Below are 22,018 nucleotides of genomic sequence, written 5' to 3'. Positions count from 1 at the left end.
ATCCCTTCACATGCAGAACTGCATTTTGAATATTTTTAAATTCCAGGAAGAGATGTGGGATTATAATTGTCATACCATTAACACAGCATAGTTGCTGAGGGAGTAGCACTGAATGGTAGTAATATTTTCATCGGACAGAAGAATGCGACAACCATCAGATTTCCAGCCTCCTTGTCCATTCAGTAGATCAAAGTCCCACTGAGCTGCAACAGCATCTGCTCCATGTGCAATGCGCCGCAGTGTCACATTTATAGGAATGTGGTGACTGGCTAGGTTTAAACCATCTGTTACAAAAGAAATGTATTTGCACATGAATTTTTCATAACGTATAATGTTAGACACTTTAGACACATTAGACACATATATACACAGTAGCCAAAACAAAAGAGCCAAAAATGTTTCTTATTTCATAAGATAAATATCATATATTCATAAAAAAAGTAATAATGAAAAACAAACCTATCTTGGTAAGAATAACTGGTGTTACAACTGTACGACGTTTCCCATCATCAGCCAGATTTGTTGAATTTCCTGTTGCTGGAAAAAGCTTTCCATTGCGAAATGCAATAAGCTGAAGCTTGTAGACAGATTCGTCTGCTGATCTGATTTCTCTTTTTTGCTTTTGGGTGAAAAGGGAGGCTGGCAACTGGATAGATGCCTCTACGATTGTGTTCTAGAAATAAACAGATTTTTACAGTTTTACAGAGAAAATTACATTCTTTACAGAGATAAAACTGACCAGTGTCAGAGATGAATGCATTTAGTAGACTATATATTGTGACAAACCTGTTTGACAGTGTTTCCAAGTAATCAATGATAAAATTGTTGAATCAGGGTATTAAATTCTTAACACTTCTTCAAAAAGAAAAAAAAACCTTAATATTCCATAGTTATCTTACTTGATAGACTGAAGTTGTAATAGTTACTGATAGCAACTTCAAGAGTTTTCCAGAATAGACCACTGGCAACTAAAAGCAGCAACCAAGACAAGCAGACAAAGAGAAATGCTGTAATTGTGCATTTGTACCATTCAAAAAAAAAACCTCACTGTACATGCATGCACAGAAAATGAACATTTCGGGTTCATTTTCTACTTCATGCTTAGTTACAGCATCACTGAACAGAATATTTCAGATATTTAAGGAGACTCGCAAGATCTGATTTAATATGTAATGAAGGTGAAAATGAAGCAAAATAAAACCAAGTATTATTATGAACTAGAGAGCATTTCAATTTCCATTGCTGTGAAAAGGTCTGAAAGTATCGTTCAACTTAAGATGTTTTTATAAAGAAAACCACATCTACTCATTAAAAAACTATTCTATAATCATATTTATTACCCTTTGTCACTTTAATTATCTAATCACAGTCATTCTGCATTACGTAAAAACGCTACTTCAAAATCTGGAATTAATAATAATACAAGCTTGCTTTCCAAATAATTCATATTTAAGGTATTATTATGAAGTCAGCAAGGAAACAATGAGTATCTGACCTTTAAAGCCAGACTTGACAGTGTATTTGAAACGTTGCACTTAAAACTTAATTGTTTATCTAGATTTCCATCTGGATCTCTTCTCCCGTAATCACCGAGTCCCGTACGGTCTGATGCAGCCACTTTCTGAAATACGGTGCATGTCATGCCAGTGAAACCAGCAGCCTTTATTACATAAGCCTCCAGGGCAATATTTGGAGAATACTGTGACAAAAAAAAAAAAAAAAAATCAAACATTAAATAATTTTACACACCACAGGAAGAATAACAAATAATCTTAAACGGATTCTCTACCACAACACAAAAACACACCTAGAAAAATGTTTCTGTTTATATGGCAGGGATAAATCCATTCTGATTATTTCTCTTCTCCCTACAGAAATAGTAGGCATTTCAGGTAATGCCAACATCTATTAAGAAAAATAAAAAGCTATCGAAACTCAAGAGCCAGCAAAATGTCTTTATAAATAAATAAATTTATACTTACAGTAGAATAAACTTGAGCTCCATTTGCAAGCCGATACATAGCAATTTTCTGTAAACACTGTACAATTCTAGTGCAAGCTTTGGCTTCCCTTTGTGCCATCCATAGAACACGCTCATCAGCTAACATGATGTTACTTGCTATGTCCACCATCACATCACCAAGCTAATAGGGAAGAGAAACAAAACTATTTTACATCTTTGAAAACGTTCATCAAGTAGGATCATTATCAGAAAATACAAAGTGACTCGTCAGCACAAAACCCGAAAGGAAATCAGTTGTTTTTATCTCAATCATCACTTGTCAAGTTGAGATACTGAGACACTTTGACTTGGATATTTATTTCCATCCAAGAAAACTGCTATGTCAATGTAATTTGGCTTTTTATATTATACTTAGAAAATAAAAACATAAGAAACACAGATATTTCATTAAAAGCAAAGAGCATCATACTCGATGTTTTACTGTAGTATTTAAAAGGACTGTTTGCAGTCAACTTTAAATCTATAATAAATAAAACCAGAATAAACTATACATATAAAAATCAGCAATAATCATAGAATCATAGAATCACCAGGTTGGAAGAGACCTACCAGATCATCGAGCCCAACCGTTCTTATCAAACACTAAACCATTCCCCTTAGCACCTCGTCCACCCGTGCCTTAAACACCTCCAGGGAAGGTGACTCAACCACCTCCCTGGGCAGCCTCTGCCAGTGCCCAATGACCCTTTCTGTGAAAAATTTTTTCCTCATGTCCAGCCTAAACCTCCCCTGGCGGAGCTTGAGGCCATTCCCTCTTGTCCTGTCTCCCGTCACTTGGGAGAAGAAGCCAGCACCCTCCTCTCTACAACCTCCTTTCAGGTAGTTGTAGAGAGCAATGAGGTCTCCCCTCAGCCTCCTCTTCTCCAGGCTAAACAACCCCAGCTCTCTCAGCCACTCCTCATAAGACCTGCTCTCCAGCCCCTTCACCAGCTTTGTTGCTCTTCTCTGGACTCGTTCCAGAGCCTCAAAATCCTTCTTGTGGTGAGGGACCCAGAACTGAACACAGTATAACTCTGCATATGCGGGAGAAGATAATAAGAAAAAGAGTAATACAGGCAAAAACTAGCATACAACTCTTCTGCTTCTCTTTCTGCCATGCCTACTTTTTCTTTGATCCCTTCCTCACCCACGCTGAACTTTGCATGCACTGTTTTAGGTTGCAGGTTACACGAGAGAGAAATACTCACAGGTACCAGAGCTGCTTTCAAACCACCAATTACAACATGTTAAGTTTCACAGCATTTAAGAGACGGTGACAAAAACTGGACCAGAAGTGAAGGTATATGTATTTTCTAGTCAAATTGAGTGAAATGCAACATTCAGTGCCTAAATTTAGAGGCTGGAATTTTCTGTGCCAAGAGAAACAAGGTGGGGAAGGACATATCCTTTACTATCCGGGCTTCCCCATTTGTTTTCAGAGTATTACTAATAAGGAAAGAACACAGTAGTTTGTTGTTCTTTTTTAAAAAATCTTTAAAAATACAGCCAAGAATAGGAATGAAAAAACATGTACTTCTTTAAGAACTCTCTCTTTTAGGGACAGAAGCTACAAGCAGCAAAGCTTCTCAAGAGCTAACACAGAGCCTATAGCAGCATTTGCAGTCTGTAGACCTTTAATTGAAGATGCTTATTATGACTTTTTACCACTTGAAAACTAGTACCATGTCTTACACGTGAAGAAATCTTAGTTTTACAATATATTATCAGTATTAAGATCCTGAAGTGACAGGACTTAGGTTGCTTCATATTTAATATTTTAAAAAATATTAGATATTATTTTTTCCCCTGCTTAACAAGGTATGCACAAGGTTTTCTAACTGCATTCTAACAAGACAATCTAAAACCTTTCTGAATATTTGTCTTCAGTTTGTTTCTTGTCACAAAGAAACTATTATTTGAAGCTTTTTGTATTTTATGGTATTTATTTTTCAGAACAGCCAGTGCAACACAAACAAACACTAACAACAAGATGGTATAAGTGAATACAGTGTCAAGAAAAAGTTTGTAGAGCAATATCCTAATAAGAAATAACTCTTATTAGTAGCTACTAATAAGAATATGAAATGAAATTGCACTCATGTTCCTTGAAAATATCAGCAAATCAAAGGTTGACTTCAAATCAAACCAATGACGATAAAAAAAATACATCACCTAACACCAAAACTACCTATAAATTTAAATTAGATTTCTTCATATCATTTATTACTTTCAAACATCGCAAAGTAATGCCAGATTGTGTCACTCTACAGACAATAAATCACAGCTGAAAAAAGAATATCCTTACAATGTAATAAATCATGCAGCAATTCAAAACATACTTCTATTTTCAGATGGGTACAAAATAATCCATTCAATGAACTGCTTATGTAATTCCAAAATAAAAAAAAAAATCCAAGCTATAATTGTAAAAACGAAGTTTAGCCTGAAAATTCTCCAAGGAGTTCTGCAAAGAATTTACAACCAGTATTTATGGTTTGCTGAGGGTAGATGGAGAAATTTGGCACTTTTTTTGCACACGTTTAAAATTGAGCCATTGTGGTCTCCAAATTCCCAACATGCACTGTACGGTGAGATCAATATAACCTCTGTTCAGCAGTGAAACAGAGAGTTCCTACCCACTGGTGGGACTAATTTTTCTCCCCATCATGAGCGTTCTCTAAGATTCTAATTTAATTTCTTATATCCTGCAAGATATAGGAATACTGAAAACCTTAGAGATGCCGCTCAATACTGAATAAAGACAGCCTACCGTGCTGGGAGGGGAGAAGATAAGTCTTGTTTTATTCATTATTGAGAGGATCTCTGAGGCTTTCATTATTTGTATTTTTAGGTAAGAACACATAAATGAAAACCTGCGTGACCCACTCCATATTAAATAAAAACAGACTTACTGTACCTATCTCCCTGCTCCAGTGCTGACCAGAGGTGTTACTCACATTACAGGTCCAGTGAATGCTGGATCATCTCAGCGCGAATGCGAAGTCTGTGACCATGGGTCAGCAACTTCAGGCACCTACTAAACAAACAAAAACATGGAAGAGAATCTGATAATCCACTAACTCGGTGCCTGCATCTACTATTGAGAAGGTTTCACTGCTGAGAATATTTAAGGACAAACACTTCGATTAAGTGATGGCAAATTATCCAGTTACCTCTTTATATTTTTCAGCAAATCTTCCGAATTTCTCAATCATTTCAGCCACAAAAATAACATCCACCTTATCAGAAAAATTTGCTGCTTCCACGGTGTAAGCCAAGAGCTGTCTTGCTGTTGCCACTGCATTAGTAAGGTTCAGCGGCATCTACACAGAGAACATACGTCACCATTTTGGAGAGCAAATAAAGTACAAGACAGAGGCAACACTTCAGCAATTAATAAACAAGCATTTTCCCTAAAAGGATAGCAACCCCTACACAAGGACCACAGTGTTTTAAGTAGCTAGGGACTATCACCTTATCTGTTAGCAAAAACATTTCCTACAAGAAAGAGAATCAGCATTTGTACTTGCAGCCAGAAACCAGATTTTGTCCTGTTGTCCTAGAATGGAGAGAGATGTTGCATGACAAAGAAAAAAAAAGAAACAAAACAAAAAAACAAAACAGGCAATACTGTTCTTTTCACCAGAGCCTACACATGATAACCCAAAGCCTAAAAAATACAGCATTTTATAGAAAAAGAGGCCAAAAGAAATTTAAACGCACCACTGCTGGAGCATTCACTCTTGACTCTAATTACAGAAAGCATTTGGAATAGAACACACAAAAAACCCCAAGACAGAGCATCTCTACAACAAAGCTCATGATTTCATTCCTGAAACAAGGATCATGCTGGAAAATTCTCTGGTAAATAGTATGCAACATCAACATGCCTGTGCTAGCAGGGACCAAAACCAGGAAATTTCATCTAGTAGAGTGGAAAGCTGTGCAAATGCTATCAGTTCATGTTCAGACACTGTTTATCCACGATAACCCAAACCAGAGATGTTCCATCTCTCCTTTTTTTCTGGTGTACAGATATCTAGTTTGCATTACTCAACGTGCCACAATCACAACAGTGTATATATACGTCCCCGCTGGTCTTAGCACTGGTACATAGATCCACATGCAGTTAACGGAAGGTAATTTTTTTTCCAAAACATTGACAGTCACGCATTTAAAGTATAAATTCAGTTCAAAGTCATAACATATACTGAATAAAGTCAACACTCAAATTCAGATATTCTGTATAATTTCTTTGAACTTTTTCTTTAAAGATTAATTTATTTTCACCTAAAACTATACCCATATGACACACAAATAAAACCAGTAAAATATAAATGTTCTTGTATAAATATTATAAAATTTTCATCCCATTTTAAACTTAAACGTCTACTTGATTTAAATTGCTTGGCAGAGTTCTAATGTTCAAAATGGCTCAACAACCATAGCGTTCAAAGACTCTAAAGATGCTTAGAATATTGCATTTAGTATTAGTTGCCAAGACAATAAATTCCTGTGTAGAACACTGCTAAAGATTCCAAATCTACCATGCATAAAAAAAAGGATGACTCTAATGAGTAAAACTAACTCCCAAATCCCAAGCATGCCATTTCTCCTAAAAAAAAAAAGAATAAATTTGAAACCTCTGTTTCAGTTCGCATGCCTGTGTGCATGTAGTTTTAAGCAGGTAACAGGAAGCTATCTACTTTACACATAGAAATTATACTTCTGCTTTTCTGAAGATACAAATCTGACCTGCATATTTTCAACTTATTACCGTGAAGTTGGCAATGTTCTGATAAAAGTTGGCTAACCAAAAGCAGTTCCAACAGGTTGAAATCATCTAGGCTCCTGAGCAGCTGCAACTTTAAAGCTGGACTATACATATGCAGCAGTAGCATCGAGCTGTTACAGGCCTTGCAGGAAAATGTGAATTCCCAGGCAAAGGACAAACAATCAAAACTCTCAACAAGCACTCAACCTTGTTGTGTCTCTCAGAAGGACAATGAAGGGATCCCCAGCATCATCTCTTATCTGCTAACCAGTCAAAGTACGACCCTCCTCAGAATATGTCTGCATTAGTAAGTAATGGAACACAGAAGGAGCAAGTGAGCAACAACCCACCTACATAATGTGTTCAATGCTTTCACCTCAAACTAGATTTAGGCCAAGCCACTGGATGTCAAGCCTTCACCACGTGCATAAATCACAGACATCCAAAGGGAAGCTATCACTTTAGAGTCCAATTTTCCCAGCTAGGGGCTGTGGTGCTTCTGACACCATTGTGAAGTTCACTCTCTTTCAGGGAGTGAGCTCACACACTGAAACACACTCAACACAAGCTACATGCAGTAATTCTCCCCTGGGGTCAGACAAGCACCACAGCTCATGTTAAACAGGCTGAGCTACCAACATGAACTCAAATGGTACAGCTGTATCGTTAAAACAAGCAAACAAAATACACAAAACCCCTACCACATCCTCAGATCTCCATAGTTTCACTTGTTGAACTGATGCTTGACATCTGAGAGTACAGAGTTTGGAACTGAAAAATTTTCATACTCACTTTTATAATACAGAATATTTTTGTATCCTGGTGTGCACTAGCAGATTAGAGAAGTCTAGTTACTACTTATTACTTTCAGTAATTAACTCTCACCAGCCACACTGAGTCCATTAAAAGGTTTACAGCCACAGAAGCAAAGCAGAATTTGACTGCTCTCCATTACGATAATGAAAATAGCTGTTTTCTATTACAGCCTCAGCCCACTTGTTTCTTTATAGCATATGGACAGGACATCCAGACGACAAAATCAATCATGACAAGTACAATTCTCTTATGCTTTACACAAGTACACCAAAGAATACAATCTTGCTTGCACTGTCGGTCTGGGAGTACTCAAAACAGATATTAAACTAAACTCTTCACGTAGACTTCTAAGTTTCACATTGTGCTTCGAGGCATGTGTTCATCATAATTCATCTAGGCCACCAGTATTACCAGCTTAAAATAAATTTATCAACAGACTTCCAAGTTTTGATTTTCATTAAAGAATATGATTTAATAGACATGCCCAAATTACCTGATTGAACATATAAAGAACTCTAGTCACATCATTTGCATATTGGCACCTGGAGTAGTCCTCTTCTGCCCAGTACCCTCCCCTGTCACATCTGCGCCAGGCTCTTCTCTCATCTTGCGAGTTGCCAGGATATATCCCACTGCCAGCAGAATAACGTGTACACAGCAGGTAAGCTGTGATGCCTGCCAATGTTCTAGGCCACCTGGGGAGTCAAAAGCAAAAAAAAAAGACAAATTTACATGACAAGTAAATAAAAGGATTAAGCACTACAACATGAAATAAAGAGACACTCAAAACTAAGCATCTCTAAACTATTTAAAGGGCCACCTTGGCACATCTTCAGTGTTTTCAAGCTGTTCGTATTTGTATACTATTAACAGAACGAGTTCTAATGCTAGCATTTTTTTTATTTCTTTCACGAGTTGCAGGTGGAGAGAAAAAGGTGCTTATACAACTACTATAAGTAGTTAACAAATTTTTTATTAAAAAAACCCCCTTGCCTACTTAACAAAAGGTTTCGTATTAACACTATGGAACACAGTTAAACACATAGTAGAAAGACAGGCAAGCTTTCAACTCATCCTGTTCACATGCACCAATGTAATTTTCAAATGACTGCATGCATATCAAGACTAAGCTGAAGATATGAATAAGGTAGGTGGAGCTAAGCACTTCCTAAGAAAACTTCTGGCAATCTCTTAACTTCCTCCTCCGTAATTTTAGTGTATTTTTTTATATGTATAAACAGAGAAAAATGAAATAAAGTATTAATACAGAAAATTAAACTGCAATACACCTTTAGTGCACTGATTCACAAGATCTGAACTGATTCAAAGGAAATGCAAGAAAAGAACAAAACTGTGACTGAATTAAACTACAATGCTGAGAAGAGAGGAGGACAGGGACAGGGAATGTCAACGAGTATGCCTTCCCCTGCTTCTGGCCCTCTCCCTGTTAAGATGTGCATTAGCAGTACTTTATCATTCAGAACACTAATCCTTAAAAGTTTAAAAGCAAAAGAAGCATACATTCCCAAATTACAGAATGGTAAGTATTTCAAATCCAACAACCCAAGACAAGGTTTAACTGAAACAGAAAGCAAGAGAGCTTTATTTGCTTAGCCCAGGCTTTCTGTACTGTAATTAGGTCAAGCTTTGTCAACAGCCTGAAGAGCTAACATTCTTATTCTCAGTTTTAAGTATTCCAATGGGCCTTGCACAAAGCAGTTGTCTCCAAAAATTGAAATCAAACAAAAAGTTCTGTTATGTTACACTGTGATTTAAAGTTTGCTTTCATAACTAGACTGTCCATTTAGTCACCACTAGCATCTAAAATAAGAGATGCTCAGAACATGTTTATATTTGGAAAAAAAAAAAAGTAACTTCTCTTACTGAAGATGCTGGGATTTATCACATTTCTTTCTCAAAGAAGAGAATAACTGCAGAAATGAACCAAGGTAAAAGGCTACACTTCTCAACTATATTAAACAATGCAAGAGATTAACCTTTTGAAGTATAACGAAAGTCTTTGCTATCTCAAATTCCTATTTATTCCTAACTGGCTCCAACATAAGAATTTCAGTATGTTTAGTAACTGAACACAGACTTTTACTTCACACTATTTTGGCAAAGACTACTTAGGTCTGGGCAACAAGCAACTCAAAGCTAGCTACTGGGAGATATCTAAAATGCACAAGTCATGGCAACGGCCATAAAAGAATTCAAAGTCAGTAAGAAATCTAATGGAGAAGACTTGACAGTAATTGCAATAAATCAAACTAGAAAACAAAGGCTTATATTTTACTACCTTTTCTAACAGATTTGGCATTACAAATCAGTTCTCCATATTTTTGTGACATCATTTAGTTAAATGGAGATGTGTTATTATTTGGGTATCATACATGTATCATCCAGCCCAGCAAACATGTATATACTTATATTCAGAGCCTCAGCAGCCACTTTGAGACAGTAACAGAAGTGTCACCATTCAACCTTTATCAGAAAGGAAAGGTTATACTAGAGCTGATGGCGATGGAGGTGATTAAAAGAAAAAAAAATCAGCATAGTTTTTCCCAATCCCAGGAATTATATACAGGTATTTTAGAGAATATTAATTAATTTTAGAGAAAATTAATTCAAAGAGCAGGCACAGATTCTGCAATGGTAATGTAAAGCATTTACCAAAGCCAGCAGAAAGGACAAAAGTCTTTGTTAGAAAAATCACAATAGCCTTTGTGAATTACTGCAGTCCCAGCAGGGACCCTAGTGCAAAACTACATGCAGCCTTGCTAGCTAACTAAAACACCACTTTGGATTATGCCTGGCCAACTGTGATCATGGACAGTGTAAGTTATGGACCTGTTAGGAAGGGAGGAATGTATAAGGAGATGTAACACGTATAAACTTACCTAAGCCTCTGAAATTTCTATATGGACAAATTAAACTCTGACCAACACAGACTGACAAAAAAACAAGTACAAAGATGAGCTACTTCTATCCTCCCACTTCTTACAGATATATAATGAGCCTTCAGAGAATGAAGCCAAAAGGAAAACAGGCAGATGAGGACAACTAATAAATCAGCTGGCACAGCTGTTAGAAGACATGCAGGCCCACAAATACCTCGCATAACACACCCATACCTCAGCTTCCAGAATGCAGAGTCAGGTTTCCAGAAATGCTGACAACTGGAGTGTCAGAACATCATTTCCAAAACAATTTTATCAATACTGGCATTTTTTTATTGAGTTTCTACATCAAAGATGACACTCTGAAAGGGATACATGTCTCTGTCTTTACATAATTTTCTAGGAGTTAGGTTCTTCCAAAGCATTTTAAGTTAAAGTTTGGTCAGCTCAGTTTTGACTGAATGTATTGCCTTACAGGCTGAGTGCCACATGGCCTTAGGAAAATTTAAACTCTGCAGTCCTGACAGATGTTGTATGACACATCTCCAAGACAAATATTTTGACTGTAAAATGGCATATGCCATTTCTTTCCTAGCTATTTACATCTAAAGAACTAGAAAGAGAAACCACAGCAAAACATTAGGACTCACATGAGAGCTTTAATGACTATGTTTTTAAACAAGTATAATTTCTAAGCTCGCTCTCTATATATGTATATATATTTCTCTCTTCTGGAACTTCTGGAACCAGCAAATGGAAAAAAAGTGAGAGTTTCAGCGTTAAACATTATTTCAAAGATTATTAGGCTATCACAAGTTTATTTGCCTTCTCTCTACTTCTCCTATCTTTTTATTCGTCTCTCCCTTTTGTTACTGTCCTTTTATTCCTACTGCATTTACTTTTCCTTCATCTCCCTACACACCATTTTATCATCTTTTTATTTCAAAAGAACACCAGCGATGCCAGACAGTCACATAGCGCATGCTACCTTTAAAACACAGTTAGATATCTACAGAAACATTTTACTAATAAAACTAATATTTTATTCATCTAATGGTTTAGAAAAGCTTTCCACTAAACTGCACATAAAAGGTGGGCAATTTAAAACTCCTAGCTTTCTGTCATAATTTCACATACACAAAATCAACACAAACACACAGTGTCTCTAAGACAAGCACTTTGTGGGCAACAGTGTCTCTTTTCCTATTTCCTCTCCCATTCGTAACACCCCTTGCACCAGTACAAGTTCCTTTACAGCCCAGTGGTGAATAAGATAAGGGAACTGATTCCAGCTGTAGCTACACATCTCTTATTCCCTATTTTGACTAAGTGACTGTTAACCTGGACAGTTCTGGGCTGTGAATCGCTTCCTCCTGGAACCTGCATGAGATGAGCTGATAAGACACTCCACTTTCCATGAAGCTGGAGAGGACATCCCTCCAAAGGTGACTAATGACAAGAAACTCGCACCATAAGATCAAAGGCTACATAACTTTGGCTGCATTCATAATTTCTTCTGAGCCTGAGCTTAAATATCTTTCACAGTTTACCCAACTGCTGGGAGAAGTGCAAATTTGGACTGTATTAACACTCTTATTGCATCACTGTTTATAATTAGGTGCTCAGAATTTATCACACATGCATGAGAGTAGACAGCTGTGAGGGAAACGATGGTTCATTTACATTTAAGTACTGTAATTTCATTTCAGGAAAAAAAAATGCCAGACCATAAGATTACGAAAGAATCCTTTCCTTCATGCATATTAATTCTGTTTTGAAAGCATTCATGTCTTAAAACCAACAGTTACTTTCAGTTACAATGAGTTTTTATATCATAATTTCATTAGCTCACAGGTAGCTCCAATATTGTTCCCTATTACATCTTAGTAACTCTTCAAATTCAGCATAACAATTACAGTTTTAAGATTAATTACTCCCAGTGAGTAAGAGTTTTCAAAAGGATAATTCTTACATTTAACAAGAAAATTCTATCAGCTACTAGCATAAAATTATTCTAAACACATCAGCTGAAGAACTTACTGAAGCAGACGCATTAGGTTACATTTTAACATTCACACTGTGTTTTCAGTTTAATCATGGACTATAGCATTCAGTGAGATTATCTAAGTAAAACTTAAAATAATATCTAAATTAAAAAAAGTCCTTGAAAAAGACATTTTTGCCTATCTGTATAAATTCATGATAAATTACTATGACTGAGCCAAAGACACTGAAGACAAACATCCTCCTTTGCTAAGCCTTGCTATCTCATCTCTGAGAGGATAAAAATCTAGATGCCAGTTTTGAAACAGCTTCCAAGCTGAAATGACTAACCAGTTCCAAATAAAAAACTATAAAATCAAATTCACCTAGGATCATTTAGAGCCATCTGCTCAGAACTATTTTCTCACTAGTCAAAGCCTTATTTCCATATGGTCTCAAAGGTGAAAAATTACTCTTTATTATTACTCTACCTAAACAACAAATGGAAGTCTGTTATAGTAGACCCAGACGGAGTGAACTTTTTGATAAGCTGAACATTTCCTAAATCTTATTTCTTCCTACTGAATTCCAGAGGGGGTAAAATCCTATTACACTGAATAGCCACTGAACAGCACAGGTTAATTTAACGGAAAACACTTTGAAATAAGGCCTTACCATCTGTTTTCACCTCTAATGGCAAATCAAAGAACAATTCACACTTGTATCATTAAAAAAAAAAAATGCATAAGTGATTTAAATAGATGTGCTCTTTGATGAATACAGCATGCATCAGGTTTTTTCCACCTTTTATCTTAAGCAAGAAGTTCTCATTTTCTAATGTAAAGCTCATCCCTGCAGTTGAAACCACCACAGTGTAAGAAGTGGATATGCAGACGGCTTTTTGTATAAATAATTTGTTACAATGTGAAAGTGAAGCTCATTGGTAGTTCCAAATTGCCTCCGTGCAGCAGTAATCTTACCACTACTTCCCTATACTCAAGAGTCCAGCTGATTAACATGAAGGTTAACTCCAAACAAATGCTCTCAACCAGGACTTCAACTGAATTACTGCTACAACTGCAGGTGGCCTTCTGCACTTGAAAGGTTGTCTTCTCCCCTCCCAAAAAACTATATACTAGCATCATGCTTTAACTTTTCATCTCTTAAAATAAGTGACTTTGGATATTAGATTAGCTGTACAGAAAAAGACAACTTTAAGGAACTTTAATGTAGACAGAGAAAGGAATAGAAGTTAATAAATAAACAAAAGGTCAAACAGAAGATCAGCATAGCCAAGCAGCATAAGAGAAGTGAAAATAGATGAGTGGGTAAAAGCAGGTATTACAACATTAAGAAACCCTATAAACTGTAGTGAGAACATATGCTAATGACATACACTAATGCTCAATAGGAGCTACCACAGGGAGATACAACAGAGTAGTTACAAAGGGAATTACCTTACACAAAAAGAATCTATATAGAAGGTACCTGTTACAGCTGGCACCTCCAGAAGTAACATGGTGTTAGAGTGACCAGAAGCAGAAAGATCAGAAAAGGGAAAACAGGTGAAGAGATAAGAACAAAAGATAAACTAGACTGCAATATCCTACAAAATGGAATGTCAAAGCTACCACTATAGTCCCAAAAATCATTAAAAGAAAGCACTATTGATATTATTTACTCTAATACTCACAGAGAGGAAAAAAACCTCTACATTACGTTTCTTCTGTAGTTATTTTGTTGTACACGAGCAGGAGGGTTTTAAAAACAGAATGATAATCTGGTGGAATGTCCCCCTCCCCACTCTATCAGTAAACAGTCCACTCTAAAGATTACCTAAAAAGTTTTATCTATTCCAATAAACCCATTTAAATATTTCAAATATCACAGTTTACTTTTTCATCTTTTCCAAAGCTGTGAGTTAACAGGTTCAAAGTTTAACATTTCATGGTGTAGTTGTGTGCACTTCTTCCAACATATACTAATTAGAACAGTTAAATAACTATTCCACACCGCTTACAAATGAAAATCCACATAGGTGCCTTTAAAGCATAATACCTTAGTTAATAGTGAAATTAAATGCATTTTTCTTTTCTCTAAAAAAAACCCAAAACCAAAAAAACCAAACAAACACACCACCCCCCCCCACCCCGCCCCCAAACCCAAACTGAGGATACCAACCTGAAGTCCCCTTTATTGTTCACAACTCTCTCTGGAGGGCAGTACTGCGCAGAACTTTCTAACACTACAATGTCTACTGTCCTTGTGTTATTCCCACGTCTGGTTTGCACATGGCAGCCCCAGTTTCCTGTAGAGCCAGCCTGAATGTTTGAGATTGTCAGTGCACTGGGAAGACAAAATAAAGAAAATTCATATAAACTTTTACAAAAACATGAATAAAGTTCAGAAAGACAATGGGACAACCAATTACATACAACCGTGTGATCTTACAAAACCAGAGCTATCTATGAACCAATGTGCCATAACAAGCAGAGAAATATTTAGTATTTCTCTAGTTCTCGGAACAGCCATGGGAAAAAGTTCCTTGAATTCAGAAAGAAGACCTGAGAAGTCCAAATTCCTCAAGTGTTATCACAGCTCTTCAACATAAAACTTATATAGTTGTTGTTCCAGAAAGACTAATTAAAAAAAACCTTCCCAATGGCATAATTTGTGATGAAGTTAGAAGTCCTAATTTACTAATACAATTATAGGTTATACAACCATTCTGTAGATGCAGAATGAGTCAAAAATCTGCTGCAGGCAGAATAAATTATACTTATAGATCTCTGCTGGAGAACTTCAATATTACCAACTGTGGTGTGCTCAGAAGGAAGAGGAAAGAATCAATGAGGACTTCACTTAAATGCCTAGCCTTCATAATTTTAATGTTCCAAGAGAACAAATGTATCCTCCCACAAACATATTTCACACAAACTGCATTGGGTAATCCTTGGAGATAATTAAAACTCAGCTACAAAAGTCCTGGGCAACCTGTTCTCGCTAATCCTGTTTTAAGCAGCTAGATTTGAATAGCCGAATCTCTAGACTGCTCTCAAACCTGATAGATAACAACAGTGACCAAACCGAGGTAATTTAAGAGATATGTGAAGTTACAGACTGCTTCCCTACTTGGGAAATTTCTGTCTACAGATGTTCACTCAGCAAAAATACGCTGTTATTTCCATAACCTTACTGGTTATGGAAATAGTCACTAAATCGGAGCCAAAAATAAGGAGTGGGAAATATGTTTTCTCTTCATGGATTCACCTTGCAATGAGTGAGCAGTTATGAATCATGTTTTTCTCAACAAAAATACCCTGGGACTCATCGGTTTCCACTATCTTTCCGTCCTGATACCACAAGACTTGCATGTCTTGATCAATATACGAAGCCATACATTGAAAGGGTAGACTATCTCCTTCAAAGACAACCTGGCGGTGAGATGGAGTCATATAAAAAGATGGTAATTCAAGTGGTGGTTCTAGAATTCAAGAGAAAAAGCACAATTAACAGCAAGAACCTGTTATATACATAATTTTCAAAAGATAAAAATGCACTAACTGAATATCAATTATTGATATAACCTCCTTACAAGCTGCAAGATTCAGATAAAACTACATTTGATGCTTTAGATATTGAGAAATACAAATTCTCACCATATTTTTCTGCAAAATGTGTATTTCTTAGATGCAATACACTTCAAAAATATTTTGCTAATCCACATCCAAAAGGGAAACACATAAACTTGAATTAAAATATATATTTATGTATTTTATTTCTTCAGAATTTATCACCTTTAGTATCTCAACATCAGAGATGTGTTTTACTATTTTGACAGACAGAATAACACTAATAACGACAAAAGTTAAGCAAGTTGGTCATGGCTTTATCACAACAGGAAATCACATCAACAACAGAACCACCATGTACGAAAGTAAGTCATAAAATGAAGATGTTTTAGCTTCAGAAATTTGGGCTTGGAATGGTTTACATATCTTAAGTCAGATAGCTGGATTTTGAAAAAAAAAAATTATCAATTTCTGATTCCACTCGTGAAGTCCCAGTAAAAATCCCTGAAAAAACATGGATTAGCAGGAAAACGTAGCTTATCTTCACAGTGTTACTCATCCTTAGTTTCTACAGAGTAACATCCACAATCACCAACTTAACACAATCACAGAATGGTAAGGGTTGGAAGGGACCTCTGGAGATCACACACCCCAACCCCCATGGCTAAAGCAGGTTCACCTACAGCAGGTTGCACAGGAAATGTGTCCAGGTGAGTTCCTAATATCCCAGAGGAGATTCCACACCTCTCTGGGCACCCTGTTCAGATGCTCCATTCCCCTAAACAACTTTGTTGCCCTCCATTGGGCTCTCTCCAGTAGTTCCTTGTCTTTCTTGAACTGGGGAGCCCAGAACTTAACACAATACTACAGATGCAGCCTCACTGAGGAAAACCTCCCTCAAACCTGCTAGCCACACTCCTCTTAATGCACCACAGGATGCCACTGGCCTTCTTGGCCAGGAGGACACATTGCTGGCTTGTTGTCAACTTCTTATCTACCAGGACGGCCAGGTCCTTCTCCACAGAGCTGCCTTCCAGCAGGTCAACCCCTAAACCTGTACTGGTGGAGGGGGTTATTCCTTCCCAGGTGCAAAATCCTACACTTCCCTTTGAACTTCATTACATTCCTCTCCACCCAACTCTTCAGGCTGTCCAGGCCCCGCTGAATGGCAGCACAGGCTTCTAGCGTATCAGCTACTCCTCCCAATTTCCTATGCTGTATTATTTATTTCCAAGAGCAAAAATATTGAATCATGACTAAAGATTAGCCTTTGAAAAAGAATTACTATTATCACTATCATAAGCGCTGCATTTCAGGGAACTAAAACAAAGCAAAAAACAGTCTGTTCACAGATATTAACAGAATATGAAATGTGTTAGAGAATAAGTATCACTTGTTAGGAGTGCTTACCGCAGGTCAGAAGCTCTTGCTTTACGCCAGTTACTGTTTGTGACTGAAGCGACTTGGGATAGGCACATTTAGTTTCACGTACAGTTATATTTCTTTCTTTTAACCACTGATGCATCCATAGTATGTTGCAATCGCAAAGAAGATAATCAGTCTGAAATTCTCTGCAATACAAAATCAATATTCACAGTGACAAAATGCAACACTCAAAGGTCTGAAAGTTTGACATCAACAGCTGTACAGTGCCCCTCGTTGTCACACACATACAGACAACAAGCAGTCAAATCCCAGAATACAGTGGAGTTGCCCACCACCATGTATTATTGGAAGATACTCTAATCTTCTGAGTGCTGTGGTCTGAAAACACAGTCCTTGAGAACAGGAATCCTCTCCATAAATAAGAGGAAGATTTACTGCCTGCACATGAAAAAAATTTTAGCAATTTCTTTCACAGAAGGATTTTATCTTATTTAAGTGTGAAATAACAAGGACTTGCTCAAATATGCATCACCATAACTTAAAAACACACTTCATTGCTTCATTTTAGCAATGAAATGCTTTAACAGTAAAATCAACAGAAATACAAAAATAACCTCTCCTCTTTTTCAATTCCTCCATTTCTCTTGTCAGAACCACTGTTCATACAATTTTAATGATAGTTTTATACTACTTTATATGAAAATCCTTTAAGATTTTTCATTGATTCATAAACTCTTTTCTGTATAATACTTTCTACCAAAAAGACATACCAAATCCCCCCATAGTTGTCTGTTGTAGTCAGCTAAATTAAAAGAGAACAAATATTTTATCTGTTTAGAAACAGTTAAAAATGTATCAAAACACATTGCTGTGTCTACACTCTTTTCTACCTCTAGTGAAAACACAACTTATTTCCCTTTTTGCAAACATCTAGAGGATAACACAAGATCATAGGCAGAATTTCAAACTCTAAACTGACGTTCCTGTGAAACTCCATTTGGTCTTTGTTCACAAGATTTCCTCCAGACACACACATTTATAATAGTAACAGCTATATTCAGGTTCTAGTCAAACCTATGATGTTCTTGGACAGAAACCTTTATGTACACAATTAAAATACCAGGATGATAACTTATGAACAATTAAAAGAAGATAGGCAGGAAAGGAACATTTGCCTTTATAAACAAGAATTTAACTTGGTGTCAAATCCACAAGTCAGAACATCTCAGTACAGTGAGCCAACTGTCATGACTACCAGGGGAAAATACAATCAGCACTGATAATCTTTTTTTCATTTACTTTCTTCCTTACACAAGGTTACAACTCTCATGAAATTAAAGCAGAGGGAGATAACAAAACCATACTGTTCTTCAAGGACTAAGATCTTCCTTAGAAGTACTTTTTCCATTTGTTAACAAAAGGTGTAAAATGCTATTTATTTAGTATAAAAGTAATAAATAATGCATAAAGAATAACATTTTCAGAACCCCAGATGCTGGTATAGCTTTGTTCTCTCAGAACTACATAACAAGTCATAGAATGGTATAATCATAGAATGGTTTGGGTTTGAAGGAAGGAAGTTATAAACACCCAAATATCTGTATGTACATTTCCCATGCACTTATTCAGATAAGTAAACCACTGTTACAGAGTTTAAAAGTAAAAATGCAAAACTAGACTAGACAAGCATACATGAAATGTTTTTTACTAAGAACACAAATGATCATGCAAATTAAGATTAGATGTAATAAGTACTTACAGAGACTTTAGTGAACCAAGATGATCAAACGTTCCCTGTGTAAGCGTAGAAAACAGATTTCCAGAAAGATTCCTAAGAAATATAAGTATCATAATCTGAACTCACGCTCGGGCAACAGATATTGAAATAAAAAGGAACCTCTTCAAGATAACATTATTTTAAAACCTATAAAATACTGTTATGACACACTGTCATAGTTCAGACTACTGCAAGAATAAAAATCAGGTCTGATAGACTAGCAAAAATCCCCAAATAAACTGTTCCCTGATAGTTTTTTTTAGCTGAAGAATCTTAAGATGGGAACAAGTACTGAAAGCAAATGCTTTATTTTTATTTAAGGCAACAATTAGCACATAGTGAGAATACATTTCAGGTTTAGAATTAACTTCATTGTTCAGTGAATCGAAGCTTGTTTGATATAGTAGAATATTTGTAAAAAATATACATCTCTAGATGAGCAAAAGCACTGTGTAAGAAGCTAACAACCAGGGCAATGAAGAACTGCAAAACATGGATGAAAGGCAGAAAACCACAACCATAATGATGCCATAGTGGAAGGCACAGACATCAAAAGATTCTATAACTCCAAAATAGTTCTCTAGGGAAAACATTTTGTACAGTCTGCTATTCTCTCTCATAGAATCACCAGGTTGGAAAAGACCTCTTGGATCATGAAGTCCAACCATTCCTATCTGCTCTCATCGCACTATACCCTCTAAGAAATTGGAAAACAGTTGCAAAGCAGACAGAGCACTGAGTAATACAGTTTTGGTTGCCCACAAATGTCAGGTTTTTTAAGCTTGCTACTGAGTAACAAATCATAATCATAGTCAAACTGCATGTCTTTCAATCACACTACTCTCACTGAAACAAAGAATTTTAACTTACATATGACTAAAACTTAAGAAATTAAGTCATATACAATAAAATTATACTTACAATCTAATAAGATTTACAAGTCCTCTAAATATATCTGCATTCAGGCAGCCTATTCTGTTATTAGTTAAGTCCCTATAAATAGGAAAAAGCAAAACTTGGAATAAACTTTCATTTCCAAATTACATACAGTCTGCAAACAGTAGTATTTCAACTAAAATTCAGAAGTAACAGATTACACCATACATAAATTTAGTCTTTTTCAGCAAGAAGATGTACTGCAGTATGGGTATACACACATGCACACAGAGGTCTTATTCCATTTCTAAAGTAATAATGATTTGCCCACATACAGTTAAATAAGCCTAGTTAAATAAGCCTTTCCAGCAAATCCCTTTAGAAGAGGCTTGGCTTATATCACTACAAAGTAAATCTTCGTATTTGTACAGTATATTCAGCATGTGCTACATTACTTAATTTGTCTACATTCCAGAGACCTGTTCTAGCACATTTATTGTACACAAATAGGACCACTTCTATATTTATACTTAAAAAAACATTTATTTATTATTGTACAATGCAGGTCTTTAATCAAAAATTCTTAAAGGAATAAAAATTAAGATTACATGTAGTAATGGTCAAGAATTGGTCCTTCAGCTTTATTTTAAGGTTTTCAAACATGCAATTACCAACAAAATTTTCTTTTAAGTGAGCCACATCATCTGATCAGTGATAAATATTTACTGCAAAAATTTAAGAAGGAAAACTGTAAGGTGACTAAATGCAGGGAGGGGGATGCATGGGTGCGTGTGCGTGCAAAATCACTGAGACTCGAAAGCTGTCCCAGGTATTAAAAAAATCTGAAGTATTTTTTAAAAATGGGGAAAAAAGAAAAAAAAAAAAAGAGAAGCCATAATGCTGAGGTCTTATTTTTCAAGTCTCATCTGGGATAGAATTTTTACAGCCAAGGTATAAATCCCAAAAACATGCATTAATGGGAATGTTGGCACAACCTTCAATAAAGCAGCATTAACAGTACTGTAACTTCAGTGTAGTATTAATAGCAAGGGACTAAGTGTTCCACTACGACCTTTGAATGAGAAAAAAATCAGGAGGAGTTTAACTTTTAACAAAGGAAGACTTGATGGCATCAAAGCTCTGAATTAATGTTCCCTTACTGATGTTTCAAATTACCGAAATGCAAAAAGGGAGGAATAATACAAGTGACTGTCAGTAAGAAGAAGTGAGACTGCCAAGCCACAAGCAGTGGATGTTCTTCAGTCATAAGACTGAAAGCAGACTTTGTTTTAGGCATGCACATATGTCTGTGTATATAAATTTAGACAGCATATACATATTCAACTTTTAATATATAATAGCTTTGCTGTCTAAAATCCAGAACCTAAAACTCAGAGGGCTTTTTTTGTTTTATTTAAACTCACTAGCTAGATATACTACTTACAGTCTCTTCAGAGATGAAAGTCCCAGAAAAGCTCCTGGATCTATAGTACTAATAAGATTGTTCTTAAGGTCCCTGTGGAGAAAAACGAATACATTATATTTATCACAAACTACCCTTTAAAGCAGTTAGACATGTGTGAAGATACATTTCTACTTTCTCTGACATAGTATCTTTCAAATTTTGAAAATCTGTACTGTAATTAGAAAAAGGAATGTAAACAGCATGTGTATTCCTTTAAATACTCCATCAGTACCTATCATATGAAACGGTATAAAGTCAAAGATACTTTGCCACAGTGTCCAAGTAAATTACAGCTGCTCAGGGTGTAACATTTGCTCATTACACAGTACAATACTGTTCAACACAGTGCTGTCTTCTTTGGAGAAACCAGTTTTAAATACTTTACTAGGGCCCAACATCTACCAAAAGAAGCAAGATCCTAAAAATACACTAAAGACGTGACACTGAAATTTTCCAGTAATGTTACT

The 22,018-nt window shown here is 36.1% G+C and overlaps 1 protein-coding gene across 1 annotated transcript in view; it reads right to left on the bottom strand.

Annotated features, from left to right (window-relative positions):
* ADGRA3 (adhesion G protein-coupled receptor A3) overlaps positions 1-22,018 on the bottom strand; it is a 52,070-nt gene that overhangs the window by 11,880 nt on the left and 18,172 nt on the right. The window contains exons 3-14 of the mRNA XM_069856200.1: positions 21,531-21,602; positions 20,132-20,203; positions 19,193-19,264; positions 17,458-17,618; positions 15,746-15,959; positions 14,657-14,821; positions 8,086-8,287; positions 5,176-5,325; positions 1,983-2,144; positions 1,496-1,699; positions 460-673; positions 76-284 (exon numbers count right to left, since the gene is read on the bottom strand). Coding sequence (XP_069712301.1) covers positions 76-284; positions 460-673; positions 1,496-1,699; positions 1,983-2,144; positions 5,176-5,325; positions 8,086-8,287; positions 14,657-14,821; positions 15,746-15,959; positions 17,458-17,618; positions 19,193-19,264; positions 20,132-20,203; positions 21,531-21,602 — 1,897 coding nt within the window. The remainder of the gene's footprint in view (positions 1-75; positions 285-459; positions 674-1,495; positions 1,700-1,982; positions 2,145-5,175; positions 5,326-8,085; positions 8,288-14,656; positions 14,822-15,745; positions 15,960-17,457; positions 17,619-19,192; positions 19,265-20,131; positions 20,204-21,530; positions 21,603-22,018) is intronic.

The sequence above is a fragment of the Phaenicophaeus curvirostris genome, chromosome 4, assembly GCF_032191515.1.
Source record: "Phaenicophaeus curvirostris isolate KB17595 chromosome 4, BPBGC_Pcur_1.0, whole genome shotgun sequence".
NCBI lineage: Eukaryota > Metazoa > Chordata > Aves > Cuculiformes > Cuculidae > Phaenicophaeus > Phaenicophaeus curvirostris.
This window is presented reverse-complemented; position numbering and strand designations above follow the sequence as displayed.